Here is a 19,981-nt window from a genome sequence, read left to right as displayed (position 1 = left end):
ATTCCAAACATGCACATGGATTGGACTGGTGGTTGTAGCAGTTAGCAGGGAGCCAGGGAAGCCAACAGAGGAGCAGCTTGTACTTGTAAAGTGTTTTGAAGTGAGGCTCTGTCTCTAGAACATAGCTGATAACTTATCAATTCAACATCTAGGGAACTGAAGATACTCACTGAAAGGAATGTCGTTGTATCTGTTTTTTGTAACTGTGACAAATATCAGAGAAAAACAACTAAGCAGAGGAGAAATTTATTTTGGCCCATAGTTTCAGAGATTTCGGTCCACAAGCTCCCTTGTTTGGGGCCTGAGATGAGGTAGAACATCATGGCAGAAGAGTGTGGCATAGGAAAGCTGTTCAGCTCATAGCAGTTAGGAAGCAGAAAGAGAAAGAGAGTTTGAGAGAGAGGAAGTGAGGAGGGGCCAGGGTTAAGATATAGTCCCCAAGGCTTGCCCCTAGTGGTGTACCTCCTCCAACCATGCCACTCCTGCCTGCTGTTTCCACTTCCTTCCAGTAGGTCATTTGAATTATTAATCCATTAAGTGGATTAAGCTACTAATGGGGTTATAGCCCTCACGATCCAATCACTTACAAAAAGCCCTGCTCTGGACATTGCTGCATTCAGAATCAAGTCTTCAAAACATGAACTTTTGGGGTACATTTCAGATTCAAATCATAACAGTCATTTATTCATTTAAATAAATATTGAACATTTAATATATGCTGACATTGAGCTGTCCTAATGGATATACTATGGTTAACAGAATAGATATTGTATTTGTATTCATGGAGTGAACAAACCAATGGACATACATATTATAAACACATTTTAAAAGCTACATATGAATGAATCATATATATATATATATATATATATATATATATATATATATATATATATATATATATGATTATACATTATGACAAATGCTATGAAGGGAACATCTAAGTTGCCTCAAGATTTTGTAACAGGGAAATCTATTTTAGATTGGGATTTCAAGAATGGTCGGTTTGAGTAAGTGACATTTAAAGCTGAGATCTGAGGGATGAGTAGGATAAATCCCAGTGATGAGTGAGGGAATTGCATGTTTTGGAGGATCTAAAAGAAAGCCCGAACTTCTAGATCACAGACGGCAGTTGGCTAATTGTGCCAGTTTGCTGATTATGCCAGTTTGATGGCATATTAAAGATGTGCAGTGAGGAGCCATTGAAGATCTGCAGCGAGGAGCCACTGAAGATATTTAAGCTGCAATTGCAGGGTGATTGGCATGTTCTAAGATGCTGTCCCTGTTGTGAGTGCATGGAAGGGCTGAGGAGACCAGGGAGAGTACCTGTTCTGGTGAAAGCCACCTGTAGGTTAAGCTCTTAAGTGTCACTGCTGTATTCACCCAGGAAAAATACCTATCTGGGATAGTAGAAAATATTACCCCTCACAGACCCCCAAAAACACTATGTATATAAACTTGAAGGTTGAGAATGAGGAATATAATTCAGAGAAACTTTTGGTGAGGTTTGTTTTGTTTTGTTTTTTTTAATTTTTTATTGTGGGTTGTTCAAAACATTACAAATTTCTTGACATATCATATTCCACACTTTGATTCAAGTGGGTTATGAACTCCCACCTTCACCCCATACACAGATTGCAGAATCACATCAGTTACACATCCATTGATTTACAAATTGCCATACTAGTGTCTGTTGTGCTCAGCTGCCTTTCCCATCCTCCACCCTCCCCCCTCCCCACCTCTCCCCTCCCCTCCCCTCCTCTCTCTCTACCTCCTCCACTGTATAACCCTGAGGGTCTCCTTCCATTACCATGCAATTTCCCTTCTCTCTCCCTTTCCCTCCCACCTCTCATCCCTGTTAAATGTTAATCTTCTTCTCATGCTCTTCGACCCTACTCTGTTCTTAGTTACTCTCCTTATATCAAAGAAGACATTTGGCATTTGTTTTTTAGGGATTGGCTAGCTTCACTTAGCATAATGGTGAGGTTTGTTTACCTTTTGTTATTTACTTCTGAAACTTGACCATTTTTCTTTCAAACAACTTTTCTATCTAGGAAAGAAATTTAGTGAATTTAGACTTATAAAATGGAAGCATCAATGTTTTACCTCACTTTACTTTTTATTTTCATTTTTCCTCTTTGGTTTTTCCTTCTGTAACTTTCATAGCACTTGTATCTGTGGAATGTCGTGTGTCTGTGAGAGGAGACAGAGCAGGTGCCTCATGTCTGTGAGAATGAGACAGCCTCTGAAGCAGTGTCCACTCGCTTGCTGGGCCAGGGAAAGGAAGGGCTCGCACTGTTCCCATGGCGTGCCTCCTGTGTTTTTGCTCCGAGAGAGTCTGAGGCAGTTTCTGCAGTCAGAGAATTGCAGTGAGGTTGGTTGGAAAAAAATACAATTCCCCAGGAGCTAGAATGGACAATACCATGAATTACCTTTATTGATTGGCATAATTATTTTGTGATCCTTAGCTTGTATATTAAATTTGTGTTTGCATAATAATTTAGCACTTTGAATTTTCCCTGTGAGTTTTTATTCTTCTAGAAATCTTCACTAGGTTTAGATTATCTTATTAGGATTTGGGGGCTATTAATAAGCTCTACTTCTACATTGATTTTTCAGGAAGCTTTTTATAAATTAGGATGCCTCTTTCCTTTTTTGTTTCCTCACATGATTTTTGATCAGCAAGGCTGAATCAAAAGCAACTTACTTTTTCATCTTTACTGAATTATCAAAATGAAGTCTTCTAAATTATCTGTCACTATTATAAAGCTTAGGGAAAAAAGCTTTGTCTGACTCAGGTTAGAAAAACCTGAATCATGTCCTCAATTTTGACAGCTTGATTTTTGTGACCTCTTGTCATGCACTCACTGATGCATGGTGCCATCTGCTGTTCATGGAGAGTGGATTGTATTTTGAACCACTTGGTAGAACAGATATGTGGTACCCAAAAGAAAACTGCACAAATAAATTAAGTGAAAAAAATTTAAGTGGAAGAGTAGCCTGTTTGAAACTTGCTGCTCTGTGGTTTATTGTTTCTAAGTAAAATCATTTTTAAATCTGACTATATCCAGCACATGCATGAACCACAAGATTTTGTGCTCATTGTTTTGATTTTTCTTGCTCATCTTACCTTTCTTCTTAGAGTAGCAATGCTCTGCCCAGAGAGGGCAATCAGTGGATTTCTCTGTTGGCTGTTTGACTTAAGCCCGCTTGGTTTGTTTTGGTCACTCTACGGGCACCTTTGGTGTGAGCTGCTGCTTATGGGCTGTGCAGCCTTGTACAAGTCACCTCACTTCTGAGTGCCCCTGTTTTCTTTCTGTGAGAAGATAATATGCATCTCTTGATCCTCTTGCCATGGACATTTAATGAGATAACACTTGCCATGTACCTAACACAGTCCTTCCCTTTCACATAAGCATTATTATTTTTAGGTTCTGTTGGTTTCCCTTTTATCTTATATTTCAAGGACACAATTAGTAAGAATCAGTTTTGTTGTTGTAGGATTATAAACTCTTCAAGCTAGAAGGAGCATTAGCAAATGGGCCTCACATTTTCATATACCTTTGATCACCTAGTGGTCTCATGGTTCACTGCCATCCTACCTGGAGATATTTAGATAGCCTTCTAAAATCAGTGTCATGCTAGATTTATTCAAAGGGAACTTATCCAGTGTACATTGGAATTTTTTTTTCCTGGATTTCTCTTGCTTTTCACAACATCTGTGAAAAATAGATTACAATACTTTTTGGGATATATTTTTCCCAAGGGTAATACAGAAAGCAAAACTAAACAAACACCTTCAACCTAGAACTCCAAATTGAGAATTTGGTGTGGCATTTCCATACCATTACTGACTTTTCATCTTTGATTTCATTCATAAAGACTCCCCCTATAATCAAATTTGCAAGATGCCTGGAAACTCCTCTAGTCTGAGAAGGCTAGATTCTATTGGCATATTTTCTAAATTAATCTTGGTTTCCAGATTCTGTTCTGGTAATGCTGGTACCTTCCTTGCCACATCTGGGACCTAGAACTTAAAGACTGTCATGTCTCCATGAATCTGGTCAATCTCTTCTTATTTTGAAATCAAAAAACTAAAGATGTATATTTCTAGGGTAGCCACATCATAAAGAAGCATGGATTGTTAGTCCTTACAGGTACCTTAAAGGTAGTTTGGACTGATAACTCCTTATTTAAAAGATGAAGACTTGTATAAACATGTCAGTAAATGTTATAAGAACCTTGGCTGGTCTCAAGGTCTACACAGATATAGGCAGCCCAGTATCGGTTGATACTCTGTGTAGAAAAGGTGATTTTTGAATAGTAGTCTGCACTATTTGAACCATGTTACAGAATTCCTGTAGTCTTATTTTTTTGTTAGGAGATTGATAAGAGTTTTGAAAATTCATCAGAGAACAGCAACAACAGAAGAAAGAAAATTAATACCCATGAGGACAGATTAAAGAATTGAGAAGAATATTTAACTGTGGAAAGGATCTCTTTAAAAGCATCCTCAATGGCATGAAAAATTGTGACCAGGTGTTCTCCATTTCCTTTGAGGTTAGAACAAAGGAAGTAAATTTACACTTTATAGCAATACCAGCAATTAAATGTGAGGCAGATCTGCACAGTGAAGTCAGTAAATGCTGCAACAGGAGGGATATTTTACTTCCTGGTTATATCTTTCTTGAATTCTCTGCTTATTATCAATATCTGCTTCGTGTAGTTGGCCTAATGGATACCCTCCCAGGATGCCGTCCAGTTCAGTAATCTCACATTGTGCATCTAAGGGACTGTTAGACACCTATCTATGTCAAACTTCCTATGTCATCAGTTAAGACAGTTGTAGATATGGTCAATTTGATTGGGAGAGAGAAGAGACTTTTTTAAAAAGAAGTTAAACAAGAAATATATAGGTCAGCCTTTATCAAAATATGTAGCAGATTCTTGGAATCTTGAATAACTTTCCATAAGTATTCTGAGTTCCGTTTGGGGGACTTTAAATGATACTGTGCCAGAATATGCAGTGCTTTACTACGTGTTGGGAACTCTTCTGAGTGCTTTGCATGTGGCAACTGATTTCATCCTTGCAGCTGCCCCTTGAGGCAGGTGCTTCTGGTTATGAGGTGCAGAGAGTTTAGGTAACTGGCCCTAAGTTATACAGTTACACGCAGGGGACAGGTTGATTCAGACCCGGGGAGCCTCATTCCAGAGTTCCTCTCTGAACCGCCACAGTCTGTTGCCCCTCCACAAACAAATAAAGCAAGAATTAAGTAAGACTTCAAGGGAACTAAAATTTCTGGTAGGTTGCCCAGGTATCTCTAGGACTGCTAACAACTGGGACCCAGATGTGTTAAGTCACAGGAGTGAAGGGGTGCCCTTTCTCTGCCCACTGGATCCCCGCCACTCCCAAAGTGAACCAAGCCACATCATTTCTCTGTCCATTTACAGTTGCTGTGCTCTTGATTCACACTGCTTCCTCCCAATGCTTGAACGCAACCAACTTGTGTTCATTCCTGAAAACATCACTCAAGCTTCCCCTGCTTTGTGAGCATCCAGTCCCCAGAGGACTGACCTTTCACTTTTAGGCTCCCTATGCACATGCAGCCTTCCCTTGTACTTGTATTTTTTCTTTTGATACCCACTTATTTAGCACTGTTACATACTAAGCAGGCACAAACAATGAAATCAATAGGCCCAAGCTCTGACCCAATGAAGCTTATAATGCATATTTTTTTTTAAAAGGAGGAGTTTGAGAGAGAAATTGATCTGATGTCTGTCAGTCTCTCTCTCTCTCTTTAGAAATGGGATCTTGCTATGCTGCCTAGGCTGGTTTCAAACTCCTATGCTCAGATGATCCTTCTACCTCAGCTTCCCAAGTAGCTGAGATACAGACACCAGTCTCTGTGCTCAGCTGATATCTCTTTTAAAGGGGTCACTCTGGTTACTATGGGGAGAATAACCTGGGAGGGAGAAGAGCAGGGATAGGGAGACCAAGAGGCTGTTGCATTAACCTCATCAAGAGGTGACAGTGGCATGGACTAGGGTGGGCTCAGTGGAGATGATAGAAAATAGTTAAATTTAAGGTATGTTTTACAATTAGAGCCTCCCAAATTTGCTGATGAATTGATTGTGGGTTGCAATAGAAAGAAAGTATGACTCCAAGGCTCTTGTTAGAGTAGCTAGAAGAATGCAATTGTAATTAACTAAGGTGGCAAAGATTAGAGGAAGAGCAGCTTTGTAGAGGAAATAAAGAATTTAGATTTAGACAAGTCTGAGATTTCTGTTACAATCTGAAAATAGAGCTCTTGAAGTACACAAATATATAAAGCTGGAGTTCAGAGGAGATACAGAAGCTAAAGATGCTGATTTGGGACACATCAGTGTATTCTATGTATTTAAAGCCACAGGACTTGATGGGGTCATCTAGGAGCCAGCTAGAAGACCATGTATGATTCGGGGAGCTCAGGAGATGGTAATATTCAGAGAAGAAGATGGGCCCATTAAAATTTTCAGAGTCCCAGCTGAAGAGATATGATTTTGAGGTAGGGCCTCATTTCTAAAGGAGAAACAGGACAGAGTGAGTAAACTGAGGTGCCTGTCCTAAATGGGCCTGGAGAGTGAGAAAGCTTGTACACAGTGACTAAATAAAATTAAGAATCAGGACCAGAACTGAATTAGAAGACAGAAACTTGGCCTTCGGAAAAAGTCATGCCATTTATTAAAAAAGAGGCTCAAGATTAGGGGATGGGCTATAATCTACCTATCCTGATGTTCTGCCTTTTGAATACTGTATTGTAGAACTCTTTACTTTCTTTCTAACCGAAGACATGTGCCAGAGTTGGAAGCAGATCATGAGCTGATCTTTGTTCAGCTATAAAATAAAATAGGAGTGTTTATACAAATAATATCTGCTTATTTTATATGCTAAAACTTCTTGTGCCTTTTCTAATAATTCTTCAGATTGTTTTGGACCACACATATCTATTTAGTTGTTAGTTGTTTTTAAAGTGGAAAGAAAGCTCATTTAATTTTAGAAAGCAATCTTTTTTTCCTTTTTTCAAAATAAAACAACTTTATGCATATATTTCTTTTATTCCCACATCTTTAATTGGTGCATTATAGTGTCACATATTGATGGGATTTGTTGTTACATATTCGTACATGCACACAGTATAACAATATAATTTGACCAATATCACTCCCCCCCATACCTCCCTGCTTCCTACTCTTTGTAAAGCAGTTTGACCTTTTATGACTCTTCTCATTTCATTAAGAAATTTAAAACCTGGATTGTTCTCCCATAAATAGAAAGCTTCCCAGTTTTCAGTCATCTAGATAATAGGGCCAACTCAAATTAATATTTGAAATTAATTATTGAAAATTATTAAGCTTTTAGGATATGCCCGTATCTAGCTCTGAGGTTATGAAGAACCGTGAATATGGTCCATGGCCTGAAGGGTTTCTCATCTCCTAGGGGAGAAGGACACACATGAAAACTAAGTGACCATGAAGTGGATATGGCCATGACACTGATGGGAGATGTGTGGGCAAGGGATGGTGGGAGCCTAAGCTGACATTACCAAGGCCCTTTGAGGGTGTTGGAGCCCCGAGATGTTTCAAGGAAGTGCTTACCTTAAGCTGAGCTTCTGTCCTAGTCAGCTGGCCATCTGTGGAAAGGAAATGGGGTCCCTGCCACAAAGAACATGGGAAATTAAGTTCAAGAAGTAGAAAGAAACTGAGCAAATAATCAGACATTTTGCTAGTTTTACCCTGAATTGTCTTGGTAGAATGAGTTGTGGGCTGAAGCAGAGCAGCCGCAGGTGGAATAAGGACAAGGAGGTAGAATCCAGACTTGCTCACCTCTCTGAGGCCTTCCTCAGTTGACCTGTGCTAATATTTCTGACTTTTCTCTTTTTGAGTTCTCTTAACCCTAAAGAACATAGAAACCAGTGGTTCCTAAAGCTTGCTTTATTATTAGATAGACTGCAGATGGGGTGGGAGGAATGCCCATCTTGGACCTGCTGAACTTTTAATAAATCCCTTTTGTGATACTGAAACAGTGCTCTTCATTTTATTGTTTAGGAATCTTATGCACAGAGAGGTTGAGATACTCACTTAAGACCATAGGAGGCAGAAATTGAACTGTGATATTTGTCTTCTAAAAGTTTTGGCTTAGAGTATAGTATTAATGAATTCCTACAGAGAACTGCCATACTGTTTAATATGAGGCTTAATTTACTATGCTTCTATGGCAATGGATTTGACAGGACTTCTAGAGCCTTTCTTAACAATTATAGAATTTTTGCAACAACTGCAGTATTCCAGTTGTTGGGGCACCCTTTGATAATTAGGTGTCTTTACTTTGTTATAGCTCTTACTTTTAACTTGGTGTGGTGTGGGGAGTGTGTGTGTGTGTGTGTGTAATAGATCTCAGACCAATTAATTGAACTAATTCTGCCATGTTTTTGTAAACAGGGCTATCTCGTCTTTACTACAGTAGGTAGATCTGTGATTTCCAGTTTAATTTTTTGATGTGAGGACAGGGCTTCTTGGGAAAGAACTTAAGAGTATGAGTGATTTAATTACCTGCTTCTCTTAGATAGATACCTTTCTCTCCATCAGTTCCTAATAAAGTAACACGCTTTCTCATCCATTTCATAGTTAAACATGAGTGTGCTGAATGTCCTGAATTACATACTGAAGCTATTAACTGACTGACTGTATACTTCATGGTACCAAAAGTCATGGATATTTTGTTCCATGATAGCTAATTACTACTGGCAAATGGTTTGCTACATAAATTATGAAAATTTACTGGAAGCTCATTTATTTTTTGCTTTCTTTTCTGTTCTTTCTTTTCTTTCTTTCTTTTTTTTTTTTTTTTTTTTTTTTTGGTACCAGGGATTGAACTCAGGGGCATTTGACCAATGAGCTACATCCCCAGCCCTGTTTTATATTTTATTTAGAGACAGGGTCTCACTGAGTTGCTTAGTGCCTTGATTTTGCTGAGGCTGGCTTTGAATTCATGATCCTCCTGCCTCAGCCTCCCAGCCCCACAGGTGTGTGCCACTGCACCCAGTGGGAGTGGATATTTCTTATAGCCCGCTGGCAGAGGGTGTTGATTTTACATTTCCCTGATGTGTGAATGGTTAAGTTGAATGAAGAAAGTATGCTCTTAAATTGTTATGCTTGTACTTTTTGCCTGAGTAGAAACATCAAAAGCTATAGAAATAAGACCTTTGCTAAAATCTAAATATTGGTACTGTGGGAAAAATCAAAATACTCAACGGAATATGTTGTTAGATTTAGGAGTTTGTCTCATTTCTGATGTATTTTATAAACATTTTTAGTCTGATAAAATTTTCAGATTGAAATAATTATTAACAGTTTCTAAAGCATTATGTGGTTGGCTCTTTCAGTAAGAAATATGCTTTCTGAGAAATCAAGTAGTATGTATTTATGTTAAAATTTGGGAACACATTTGTTATTGATCAAATATGAATTTTCAAGAAAATAATATTGATAGCTTGTTTTCTCTGAAATCTCTTCTATGACCAGTTTTATAAAATTAATCTGAGTTTCTTGTATTGTTTGTTTCACCATATGCTATTTTTTCCTCATCATTAATATCTCAAAATTTTATCACATTCAGGGCTAGGGATGTAACTCAGTGGTGGAACACTTAACTAACATGCATGAGACCCTGGATTCCATCCCTAGTACTAAAAATAAAGTTATCCCATTCACATCTTCTGTTCATATTTTTGTTAAGCTTAACTCATTTTAGCTTTCAAGTAAGCAGTTGCACAGCTTCCCATTAAAGTAGAATGGCACGTGTACACATAGACACAGATCAGTGAAGATGCACAGGAAATTTGATACAGCCCTCCTATTTTCAACAGCTATCCAAATAATCACTCAGCATTTTTTTGCTGCTGCTGTTATGGTGAGATTGCAGTAAATCACCTGCTCAGTCTTGAAACAGGACATGAAACATTTATTCACCAGCTGGTGGTCCAGATTCACCTGCTGGTGGGCCAAGGGGCAGACTGCAAGTCTACATCCTTCAACCCCCTCCAAGGTTAGAGCAAATATTTATATCACAAGTAAAGCATGTCAGTACATTAATCATAAATAGCTGTTGCTATGATTCAAGACCATAAACAAAAATCATGAGATCTAAAATCATAAGCAGAAGGGGAAGTGGGTCAAAACGACCCTAGTTGAGTACAATTTAAAGAATGATTACTAAAGGCTAGACAAACATTAACATTCTATGTGGTTAGGGCACATTGCACAAGTACAGTGTATGAGACTAGAAGGAACAGTTTTGCCATTGTGTGTTGCCAATATGCTGTGCTAAGCAACTATTTGTAGGTACAGAAGCCAGGTTTTCCCATGAAGAAGCATTTCTTACGTCAGATGGAGTCTCAGGGTAAAATGGAGTCTGTTTGCTCATACCCCCTGGCCCATAACACTGTCAAGTAATCTGATAGGACATATAAAAACTAGTCTGCAGTATATCCCAACTTTCATCTTTCTATTAATCATTGTTTTTCTCATAGAATAATATGTATTCATCTTAAAATGCATAAATATTACCTTAATATCTTTAGCACTTTATGAGGGTTTTTTTGCATAATTCAAATAAAATCTGATATCATATTAGGGTGGTATGGTAACATGTATTACTAAACAATCTGAAAAGGAGGCTCAGCAATTCAAAAAAATGACATTAATATCAAGAAACTATAAGGAGAAATTACTTTGATCAGTATTTCATAATCTTAAATTCTCATTAAAAGTCCATTTTCTTGATCTAAACAACTCTATTAATTTCATACATTCATTTAACTAACATCAAGTATCTACTGTGAGTGATGGGAATATACCAATAAAGGCACTGGCAGTATTTGTCCTCACACAATTTAAGGGAACCAGAGGCAGCACCCACAGGATGGGTGCTGGGGTATGGGCAGGGTGGCTTTCAAGAGCACTAACAAGGGAATCTGTGCCAGCCACGGAAGGCCAGGAAAGCTTCTGCAGAGGCGTTGACATCAGAGCTCATAATAGAGAAGAGCCGGGGTAATCAAGTGGAGGGAAGGGTTGCCAAGCACAAAGGGCATGCGTGGTGAGGTCTGGATGTATAGGATGTGATCTGCGAGAATTCCCTGGGAAGCAGCTATTTTTTTCTCTTCCCACAACCACAAGATCAAGAGTTGGTGGGGAGTGGGGACCACTATGAAATCCCCACCTGCAGCAGGGAAAGGGGTCTCTTCCCAGTTAGTGCCCATCCCTCTCCATTCTTAAACTCTTTAATATTCACTACTAGTTTATGAAAAAAAAAAGTTTAATAAAAAAGCTATAATAAAAATGGAAATATATAATAAAAGTGAGGGGAAAGGAGTGTGGAAATCATCTAGTTTTTTTGTATATTTTATATTAGTAAGGAAGTAGTGGACATAAGGGCAATTTAAAATCGCCATTAGAAGCATCTCTCAAAATCCTTTTTAAAAAAAAACAAAACAAAAAAAACTCTTGCTTGATTTTTCAGTGCTACACTCCTGACCTCTAGTGGGCATAAAGAAAAAAAGCCTCCAAACTCAAATCATATTGTTTTTCTGGTCACTCCCATCAAATTCTAGGATTCAGCCATCCTAACAGGTTGAACTTCAAACAGTTTGAAACATACGAAGCAGAATGAATAAAGATCCTTTAGCTAACTTGTGACAATATTCTTGCTATAGAACATATATTTAAGAGCAGCTAATATTTGCTTCCTTATATGGCAATTATCTGTGATTTTCCTGTTCTTTTAAAAAATATATTTCTTAGAGATCATAGAGGAGGAAGTTTATCAAAGAGAAGCCAATAGGATTCTATTCTGGTGACCTGTCATTTGTTATACATAACAAATACACCCAAACTGAGTGACTTTAAGACAGTGATTCTGCACAAGACCCTGGTTCAATCCTGAGCACCCAAATAAGTAAATAACATCCTCCACACACACCAAAAAGCAGTGATTGTATGGTTAGACATACTGATGTTATGTCACCTCCTGATAGCATTCACTGAGAAGAACACTGTATGTATACTTCTATGCTATTGAATTCACTCACAAAGAAACATCATCAGACAAATCAAATTTAGGGACATCCTACAAAATAATTATCCAGTACTCTTCAAAAATGTCAAGAACATGTAAGAAAAAGATTGATTACAGGAGACCAAGGAGACACAACGACTAAATTCAGAGGATATAAGTTGTGCATTTGACAACAGTTTCATACTGAGCTCTTGGTTTTGGTTATTGAACTGTGGTTATGTAAAATGTCAGATATTTGGGGGAATTTTCTCTAAATCTAAAATTATTTCAAAGTGAAAAAAAAATTAAAAAGAGCTGTTTGTTTTCTTTGAGTTGGGAATTGGAAAGGGTTTGACTGCAGGGTTCCCCTTTGATCTACATGACATTGGTTGGACAACCTGATTCACTGCCAGATGACTTGATTCACATGCGCAGCGCCCTGGTGATCCTTGGTTTTTCTTCTGTCAGTGACATCTGGTCCTCCAGGTGCCCTAGCGGCTTTCTGGCTTTTTGGAGCATGAGGGTCTAAGTGTAGTTGTGCTTCTTTCATGGTGTCTGGCTTCCAAGAGTGATTATGCCATCAGATGGGGACATGGGAGCTGTCAGTCTCTGAAGGACTGGGCCCATACATTGGCATGGTGTCACTTCCATCACATTCTGTCTGTCATAGCAGTGGTATAGTTGTCCAGATTCAGAAGAGAGGGCAGAGACCCAGCCTCTCAGTGGGAAAAGTGTCAAAGAATTGTGACCATCTTTAATCTATCACAGATATATCTATAAGTCTCACTGACTATAAACAACTGAGATAAAATTAGTAAACAGAGCATGAATTTGTTTTCGTCTGACAGAAAACTAAATTCTAATGCTGGCTTTATCACTTTGTAACAGTTGTGATATCTCTAAGCCTGTCTCTCATCTCTAAGATGATGACGAGTGGTAGAGAGGTTTGAGTGGGAAAAACATAAAATGTTGGAGATAGTAGGCAATCAGTACATGATTTAATAGTGATTGCTAGCATTTATCAGTACTTACCAAATGCAGAGTTATATGCTGTCTAATTTAATCACACCCTTTCCTGGGTGGTATATACCACTTAGGATGGTCAGAAAGGTTGGCACACCAAGCCCTCTGGCTTCGTCTGGGCTGTCCCGTCCACCTTGGCCACTTTGGATTAGATCATCTCTTGCTGCCTGTTGATCTCCACTTCTGCATACTATTTATTTCCCTGTCACTTTAACCCTAAGGAGCCAAGTGCTGATGTGCATCTGGCACTTTTGACACTACCTTTGCATAGTTTGCTCTCAGTGCCGTCAGTACAGCTTTTTGACAGCTTTTCACATAATCTGTCAGCTCCCTCTGAACCCACGAGTGCCTGCTCATCAGAGCCAAGATGTTCGGTGTCTTTGTTTCAGTGAGTGCTCAGCTGTCAACCTTTATTTATGCAGGAGGGTGGGTGCTCAATAGTTGGCCTACCAAGGAACAGTGTGATCTTCACTTTGGAGCAATTATTCAATTTGGGGCAATTACTTGTAGGTGTTCTTAAAAGCAAAGATGTTGCCAGGACTGCGACTGAATTTTGACACAGCAATATCCAGATCAGTTAAGGAACCACTGCTTCTTGCTGATCTCAATCTGTTGTCACTGGAGGAAGGTGGTGACCCTTTCTTTCCACAGCGAGCTGGATTTTTATTGCCTCATGTTCAATCAGCTCCTTTTTTGTGAGTGTTTTTAATATGGAGACAAATGATAGAATCTGGTTTTGGTAGGAGTCACATTTTTGCTCTCTCTCTATTGTCCACTCTGAAAATTTACTTGTCTTTAAGTGGAAGGAATCATTTTCATCCTTTAGAAATTAGAGGACACATTAAGGGAGACCCAAAAAAGTGATTTATTCACTGTGTTAGTAGCTTTCCATTATTAAAACTAATACTTGACACCACTAATACAGAGAAAGTTTATTTTGGCTCACATACTTTGTTTTGTAGCTTGCTACTTCTACTATCTATAAACTCTAGAATCTTATCGCCAAACTGATTAGAAGTACATATAAAATAAAATTAAAAAAAATATTTCTCTTGGGGTTGGTGAGAGTTGTTTTCAATATTTAGAGATCTTAAGTTTTTAAGACATTTAAACTTTCTTGTTTCTTTTTCAAGGCTTAGTTACCTCATAGTTTGATTCTGAGATAATTGAAGAAAAGAGGCTCTTACTGTATTTTGAGGATAATTCCATAAATTGGTCTAGTTGAGTACACAGGAAAAAGAATCAACCACAGAAAATTTAGACTAGCTAAACACTTCCTATATGTATCACACCAGCATTATTTGGTGAAAATGAACATCAGGAGACTTGTGGGGTGATCCTGGCTACTGAATACATATATAATCTTGGGCTTATCACAGTCATTTTGAAAAACAAGAATCATAGTACAGTCTATGAGAATCATAGATTTCGCTGCTGCAATGGAAGCTAGGAGGTGGGGGGAATGTGGAGAAGAACGGCAGAGTTGGTGAATGTGCAGGAGTTCCCAAAGAGGAGCATGCAAGGATTTGGAAAGGAAAGGAGGAGTAGAAACCTCGTGTAGCAGGGGAGACCAGCTCAGTATGAAGATTAGAGAACTGGAGACAAGAGAGGCTTACATTTTGAGTATCAACTTAAGAAACTTGTTGGATCTAGTCCTGGTGGCAGGTTGACAAACACTGGTTGTGAGAAGTTATTGCTGCCTTGCAGTGTGATATGGGATAGAAGGACTGGGGAGCAGGGGAGCAGGTCTTCTTTATCTTGTCCTGCAAGATTTGGCAGGTGCTGCTTCTCAGATAGGGCATTGATATTCAGGATACACAAAGAATTCAAAAACTTAACACCAGAAAACCAAATAACCTGATCGATAAATGGGCAAAGAACTAAACAGACATTTCTCAAAAGTAGAAATATGAATGGTCAACAAATGTATGAAATAAAACCTGTAGCAATTAGGGAAATGCAAATTAAAACCATACTGAGATTCCACTTCACTCCAGTCAGAATGGCAATTGTCAAGACTACAAAGAACAATAAATGTTGGTGAGGCTACAGGGAAAAAGGTACACTCATACATTGTTGGTGGGACTGAAAATTAGTGCAAACACTCTGGAAAGGAGTATGGAGATGCTTCAAAAAACTAGGACTGGAACTTTCATTTGACCTAGTTATCCCACTCCTCAGTATATATTCAAAAGATTTAAAAGCAGCATGCTATAGTGTTGCAGCCACTTCAGTGTTTATATCAGCACAATTCACAATAGTCAAGCTATGGAGCCAACCTAAGTGCCCTTCAACAGATGAATGGATAAAGAAAATGTGCTATATATATACACAACGGATTATTACTCAGCCATAAAAAATAATGATATTATAGCATTTGACAGTAAATGGATGGAACTGGAGACTGTCGTGCTAAGTGAAATAGGCCAGCCCCCAGAAGTCAAAAGTCACATATTTTCTTGGATATGTGGAAGCTAATGCAAAATAAGATTTGTTCTAAAAAAAGGATAGAAGAACCATTAGTACAATGGACAAAGGGAAATTAAGGGAAGGAAAAAGGAATGGCGTAGGAAAAGACAGTAGAATGAATCTGACCTAACAGTGAATCTCACCATCATATACATCCAACAAGACACTAATTTAAAAAATATATATATAAGTAAATAGCAGATAGACCAATAAGTTATACGTAAATAGCAGATAGACTAGTAGAGCAGAGGGACAGGAACAGGGAGTGGGAGGAAGGGAGGGGAAGGGGAAGACCTGGGGACTGAATTCGGACAAATTATATTCCTTGCTTTTAAAATTATGTCAAAATGAATTCTTTTGAACCAACAACAACAACAACAAAAAGATTTGGCAGGTGGGCATCAGCTAGTGGGTGAGAACAATTTTGCTTAATTATAACCCAAGTTTCTTGATCTAGAATAGTCTTCTTTCTTTTTTCTAACTGGCAGCTTATAATCACAGCAGGTCTAGAATCATCATTTGGTCTGATAATGAACTATGTCAATTTGTTTTTGTCTCCTGTCCTGGTTATACTTACTTCCTACCATTTTTTTGTTTCTTAAAGAATTGACTGAGTAATCCCAAAATCAAAACCTTTAGTTTAACTTTGTAGCTTAGCCAACCAAATGTTTTGTGCTCATCATTCACCCTTTCTACATTGTGTCATAGTTTTAGTGGTTGAATATGAAAGGCTACCTTAGCAAATCATAGCAGGAATGCACTCTGGGATCCAATCCTAATCATCACTTCTGATTTTGGATACAAAAGGCATGGTTTATTATTTCATAATATGTTTGGTACAGCTCCGTATCCAAAAGGCATAGGTGGTATTTGTCACCACGGTGAAGAGAACACACTGAATGAATCCTATAGTTTTGGAAGCTATCAGCTCACACTTGAAAGATCTTTCTTCTCATGTGTGATGACTTACATGGTGAGAAAACAGCACCTTTCCCGGCAGCCTGTTTCTGATTCTGTCACCTTAACTGTGTAAGGTTCCCTGTCTCCTAAATGTAATTGCTCAACATCTCCTTCAGTCTTTAGGCTGAGCCCAGACCTCAGCTCCAGTGTTTCTTCCCCAGAGGCTATTTAGTTTATCCCTACTGAAATAGTGCTCTGGCTTTTTAGTAAAGAAAAGGAAAAGGAAGTCTGGCTGATAGCCCCTGATTTCCACCTCTAGTTTTTGCACTTCAAAGAAAGCACTAGGACAACAACACAACACTAAGGACGGTGTTGGAAATCCCGAGAGCATCAGGAGCATGCACTGGCTTGGTTTTATCGGCCACTGGCAGTTTAACTCTGTCACCCAGATGTCTGAACTAGGATTAGGAATTTCAATTAATGGTTTTAGACTTCTGTGTTATTTTTGCCATCTTGAGCAAGGAACTTGACTTTTGCAACCCTTAGCCACAGACAAATAACCCAGAAGTAGATAGAAGAAAAATATTAATTTTATATAAATATTAATTAAATAGCATGTAAATTTTTCACTATGAATCTCAGAGGGGCAAAATACCTTTTCAAAAAATCTTATGGTTTAATTAGTATTGTATGTGAAGATTAAAGCAATTAGGAATTTTATTAATGATGTATGGAAGTCTTGGGTAGTGCTTAATAAAACAGTTGTAGGTGTGATAGTATTGATTTTCACTGTCCCTTTTATCTTTCAGGGTTTGAACATAATCTTTCATGTTGCCTTGGCTCTCCTAAAGGTAAGTTTGTTTCAGTCTTAAATTATCAAACTACCTTAGATCTTTGCGTTTGAAACTGGAATAAGCCTTTGAGTCATTCTAGGTTCTTGTACCTAGAGAAAGATGGCTTCTCTAGGAAACTCGGATCCTCCCTCCTTCTCATCCTTTTTTATTGCTGTGCGTTTTGAGTTTAGTTTTCCTATAATCTATCTAATCCTGCTATCCCAGTACTTCTTCCTATAACCTAAAAGATGCTTTCCCTTATATGAGTTGGATAATGTGAGAAATTTGAAAGTTAAAACATGTTTTCTGTCAAAATGAAGAAAGGGTTTTTTCTTAAAATACTTCTTTCCATAATTACATCCCTGGAGTACCTAAACATATAATTGAATTATTAAAAGGATTCTATAATGCACTGACTTAGAAAGAAATGGCTACATTTCACTTTGCAGTTCTTTCCCTGATAGCTGGAAATTTATAAGATGTTTTAGAATTCTATTATAATTACCTTGTTGGATTTTATATCAACATATTAATACAGCCTTAATAGTGTGGTAACAGCAAGATGTTTGCTGCAGAGTTGATGAAAATAACCCAGACAAAGATGGCATCCTGCTGTTGAAGGCTATAATTGCCTTGTTCATAAAGGCTCAGGCTTATCCTTTCCCTGAGTCAGATGGTGGTTGAATCGGACTCTGGCAGATTTGGTTCTAATTTCAGTCCTGTTGGATGACCTTGGGCAAATTACTCTAAGTGCTCCGAACCTGGGTTTTGAAATAATAATAAAAATTAATTTATGGCATTGTTATAATAATTCAGGTAGTATATAAAAGTTCTTTATATAATGTCTAGAAAATCTTACTGCCTAATAAATGTTAGCTGTCATGATAATGATTAATATTGTCATTTACGAAGTACTTAGAATATGTTCCTAGATCCACCATTATTATTTGGAATCCCTCAAAAGTTTTCTTGGGAGGGTTTCTTGACAGATTTAGAGAGCTTTGATAGATAACCTCTACACACCTTGATTCTAAACAAAGCATGAAATAACATGGGTCCTCTGAAACTCTAGAAGCAGATTGCTGCTTGTGATTCACAAGCACGTGCTTTTTGTGAAGTTCATAAAATGTGCTTTTTTCATTAAATCATTTTATGTTTGTATATGGACAGTTCTTTTGCGGGGGCAGTGCGTGGTACCAGGGATTGAGCTCAGGAGCACTAAACCACTGAGCTACATCCCCAGCTCAATTTTGTATTTTATTAGAGACAGGGTCTTACTGAGTTGCTTAGCATCTTGCCTTTGCTAAGGCTGGCTTTAAATTCATGATCCTCCTGAGCTACTGGGATTACAGGTGTGCACCACTGCACCCAGTGTATATGGACAATTTTTATGCCAAAATTACTATAGAAGTTAGAAAAGATATTTGAAATTTTATTTTAAATAAAATAACACAAACATATTTGCTTTTATCTTTTAATGAAGTAATGAATCTTGATCTTGAATTTTTGTCATTAAAACAAATCAAAACCACTTAGTTGGGGGGTGATGGCACATTCCTGTAATCCTAGCTGCTTGGGAGGCTGAGCCAGAAGCATTGCAAATTTGAGGCCAGCCTCAGCAACTTAATGAGGCCCTAAGCTGCTTAGTGAGACCCTATCTTAAAATAAAAAATTTAACAAAGGAGGCTGGTGTTGTAGCTTATTGGTAGAGCACTTGCCTAGCATGTTGAGGCAGTGGGTTCGATTCTCAGCAACACATAAAAATAAATAAATAAAATAAAGGTATTGTGTCCATCTACAACTAAAAATATTTTTTAAAAATTTTTAAAAGGGCTGGGGATGTGGCTTAGTGGTGAAGAGCCCCTGGGTTCAGTCACCAGTACCAAAACCAAAACCAAAACAAATCACTTTCCAACGTGTCCTCTCAACAGACAGGGCTAGAATAAGATCTTTATAGACTTAATCAATTAAAGCATTATGTAATTCAGACTAAATGCAATACTACATTCTAAACAAGTATAAGGAAGTTCAACAAAGTTCTGATTTTCCTATCATATCTAATTTTCTTTTTAAGTCTTGGACATTTCATCTTTCCCAAGTTACCTTTCCCATACTTTTGGTGGCCTGTCCACTGGTGTTTTCAACACATGCTCATTAGTCTTTTAGGTAACCCAGGCCTACCCCTGTGGATATCAGAACTTTATTTGTCAGCCCAATACTATAGATGTTAATTGTCTTCCTGGTTAACATGTTTACTTTTCTGTATTATGGCCATTTATTTCTGAGCTTGTTAACCTAGACGTGGTTGGGCAGAGGTCATTCTTTGGTCACTGTGCAGAAAAGCTTTTTATATCTTTAGCAATATTTAGGCAGTCTTCAAACATCATCTCTGAGAATTTGGCTAGTTAGAAAAGATAGAAGGAGAGTGTTTTTCACCAGTAGTGACTGATATTTTTTATCTGCTTTGTATAAATCCTGAAACTGACTCTTCATGGAGACTGTATATATAGGGCTAAATTGAAGTATATGTCATTGATCTGATTGTCCCCACCTGGCAGAAAGAATAACAGAATGTATATGACAGTAGAATCTTAATAGGGATTGCATTCAATCTCTCAATCAGTTGAGGAATGTGCAACTTAATATTGAGTCTTCCAATCTATGA

The 19,981-nt window shown here is 38.0% G+C and overlaps 1 protein-coding gene and 1 long non-coding RNA gene across 4 annotated transcripts in view; one reads left to right on the top strand and one right to left on the bottom strand.

Annotated features, from left to right (window-relative positions):
- Rabgap1l (RAB GTPase activating protein 1 like) overlaps nucleotides 1-19,981 on the top strand; it is a 620,475-nt gene that overhangs the window by 411,733 nt on the left and 188,761 nt on the right. For all 3 annotated transcript variants that reach the window (XM_071600291.1, XM_071600292.1, XM_027935052.2), the window contains one exon: nucleotides 17,293-17,334. In XM_071600291.1, the coding sequence (XP_071456392.1) occupies nucleotides 17,293-17,334 (42 nt within the window). The remainder of the gene's footprint in view (nucleotides 1-17,292; nucleotides 17,335-19,981) is intronic.
- The window catches only part of LOC114092471 (uncharacterized), a 353,583-nt gene that overhangs the window by 238,266 nt on the left and 95,336 nt on the right, over nucleotides 1-19,981 (bottom strand). The gene's annotated exons all lie outside the window — the stretch shown is intronic.

The sequence above is a fragment of the Marmota flaviventris genome, chromosome 12 (genome assembly GCF_047511675.1).
Source record: "Marmota flaviventris isolate mMarFla1 chromosome 12, mMarFla1.hap1, whole genome shotgun sequence".
Taxonomy (NCBI): domain Eukaryota; kingdom Metazoa; phylum Chordata; class Mammalia; order Rodentia; family Sciuridae; genus Marmota; species Marmota flaviventris.
The sequence above is the reverse complement of the archived record's forward strand: the minus strand, read 5'-3'. Positions and strand labels throughout refer to the sequence as shown.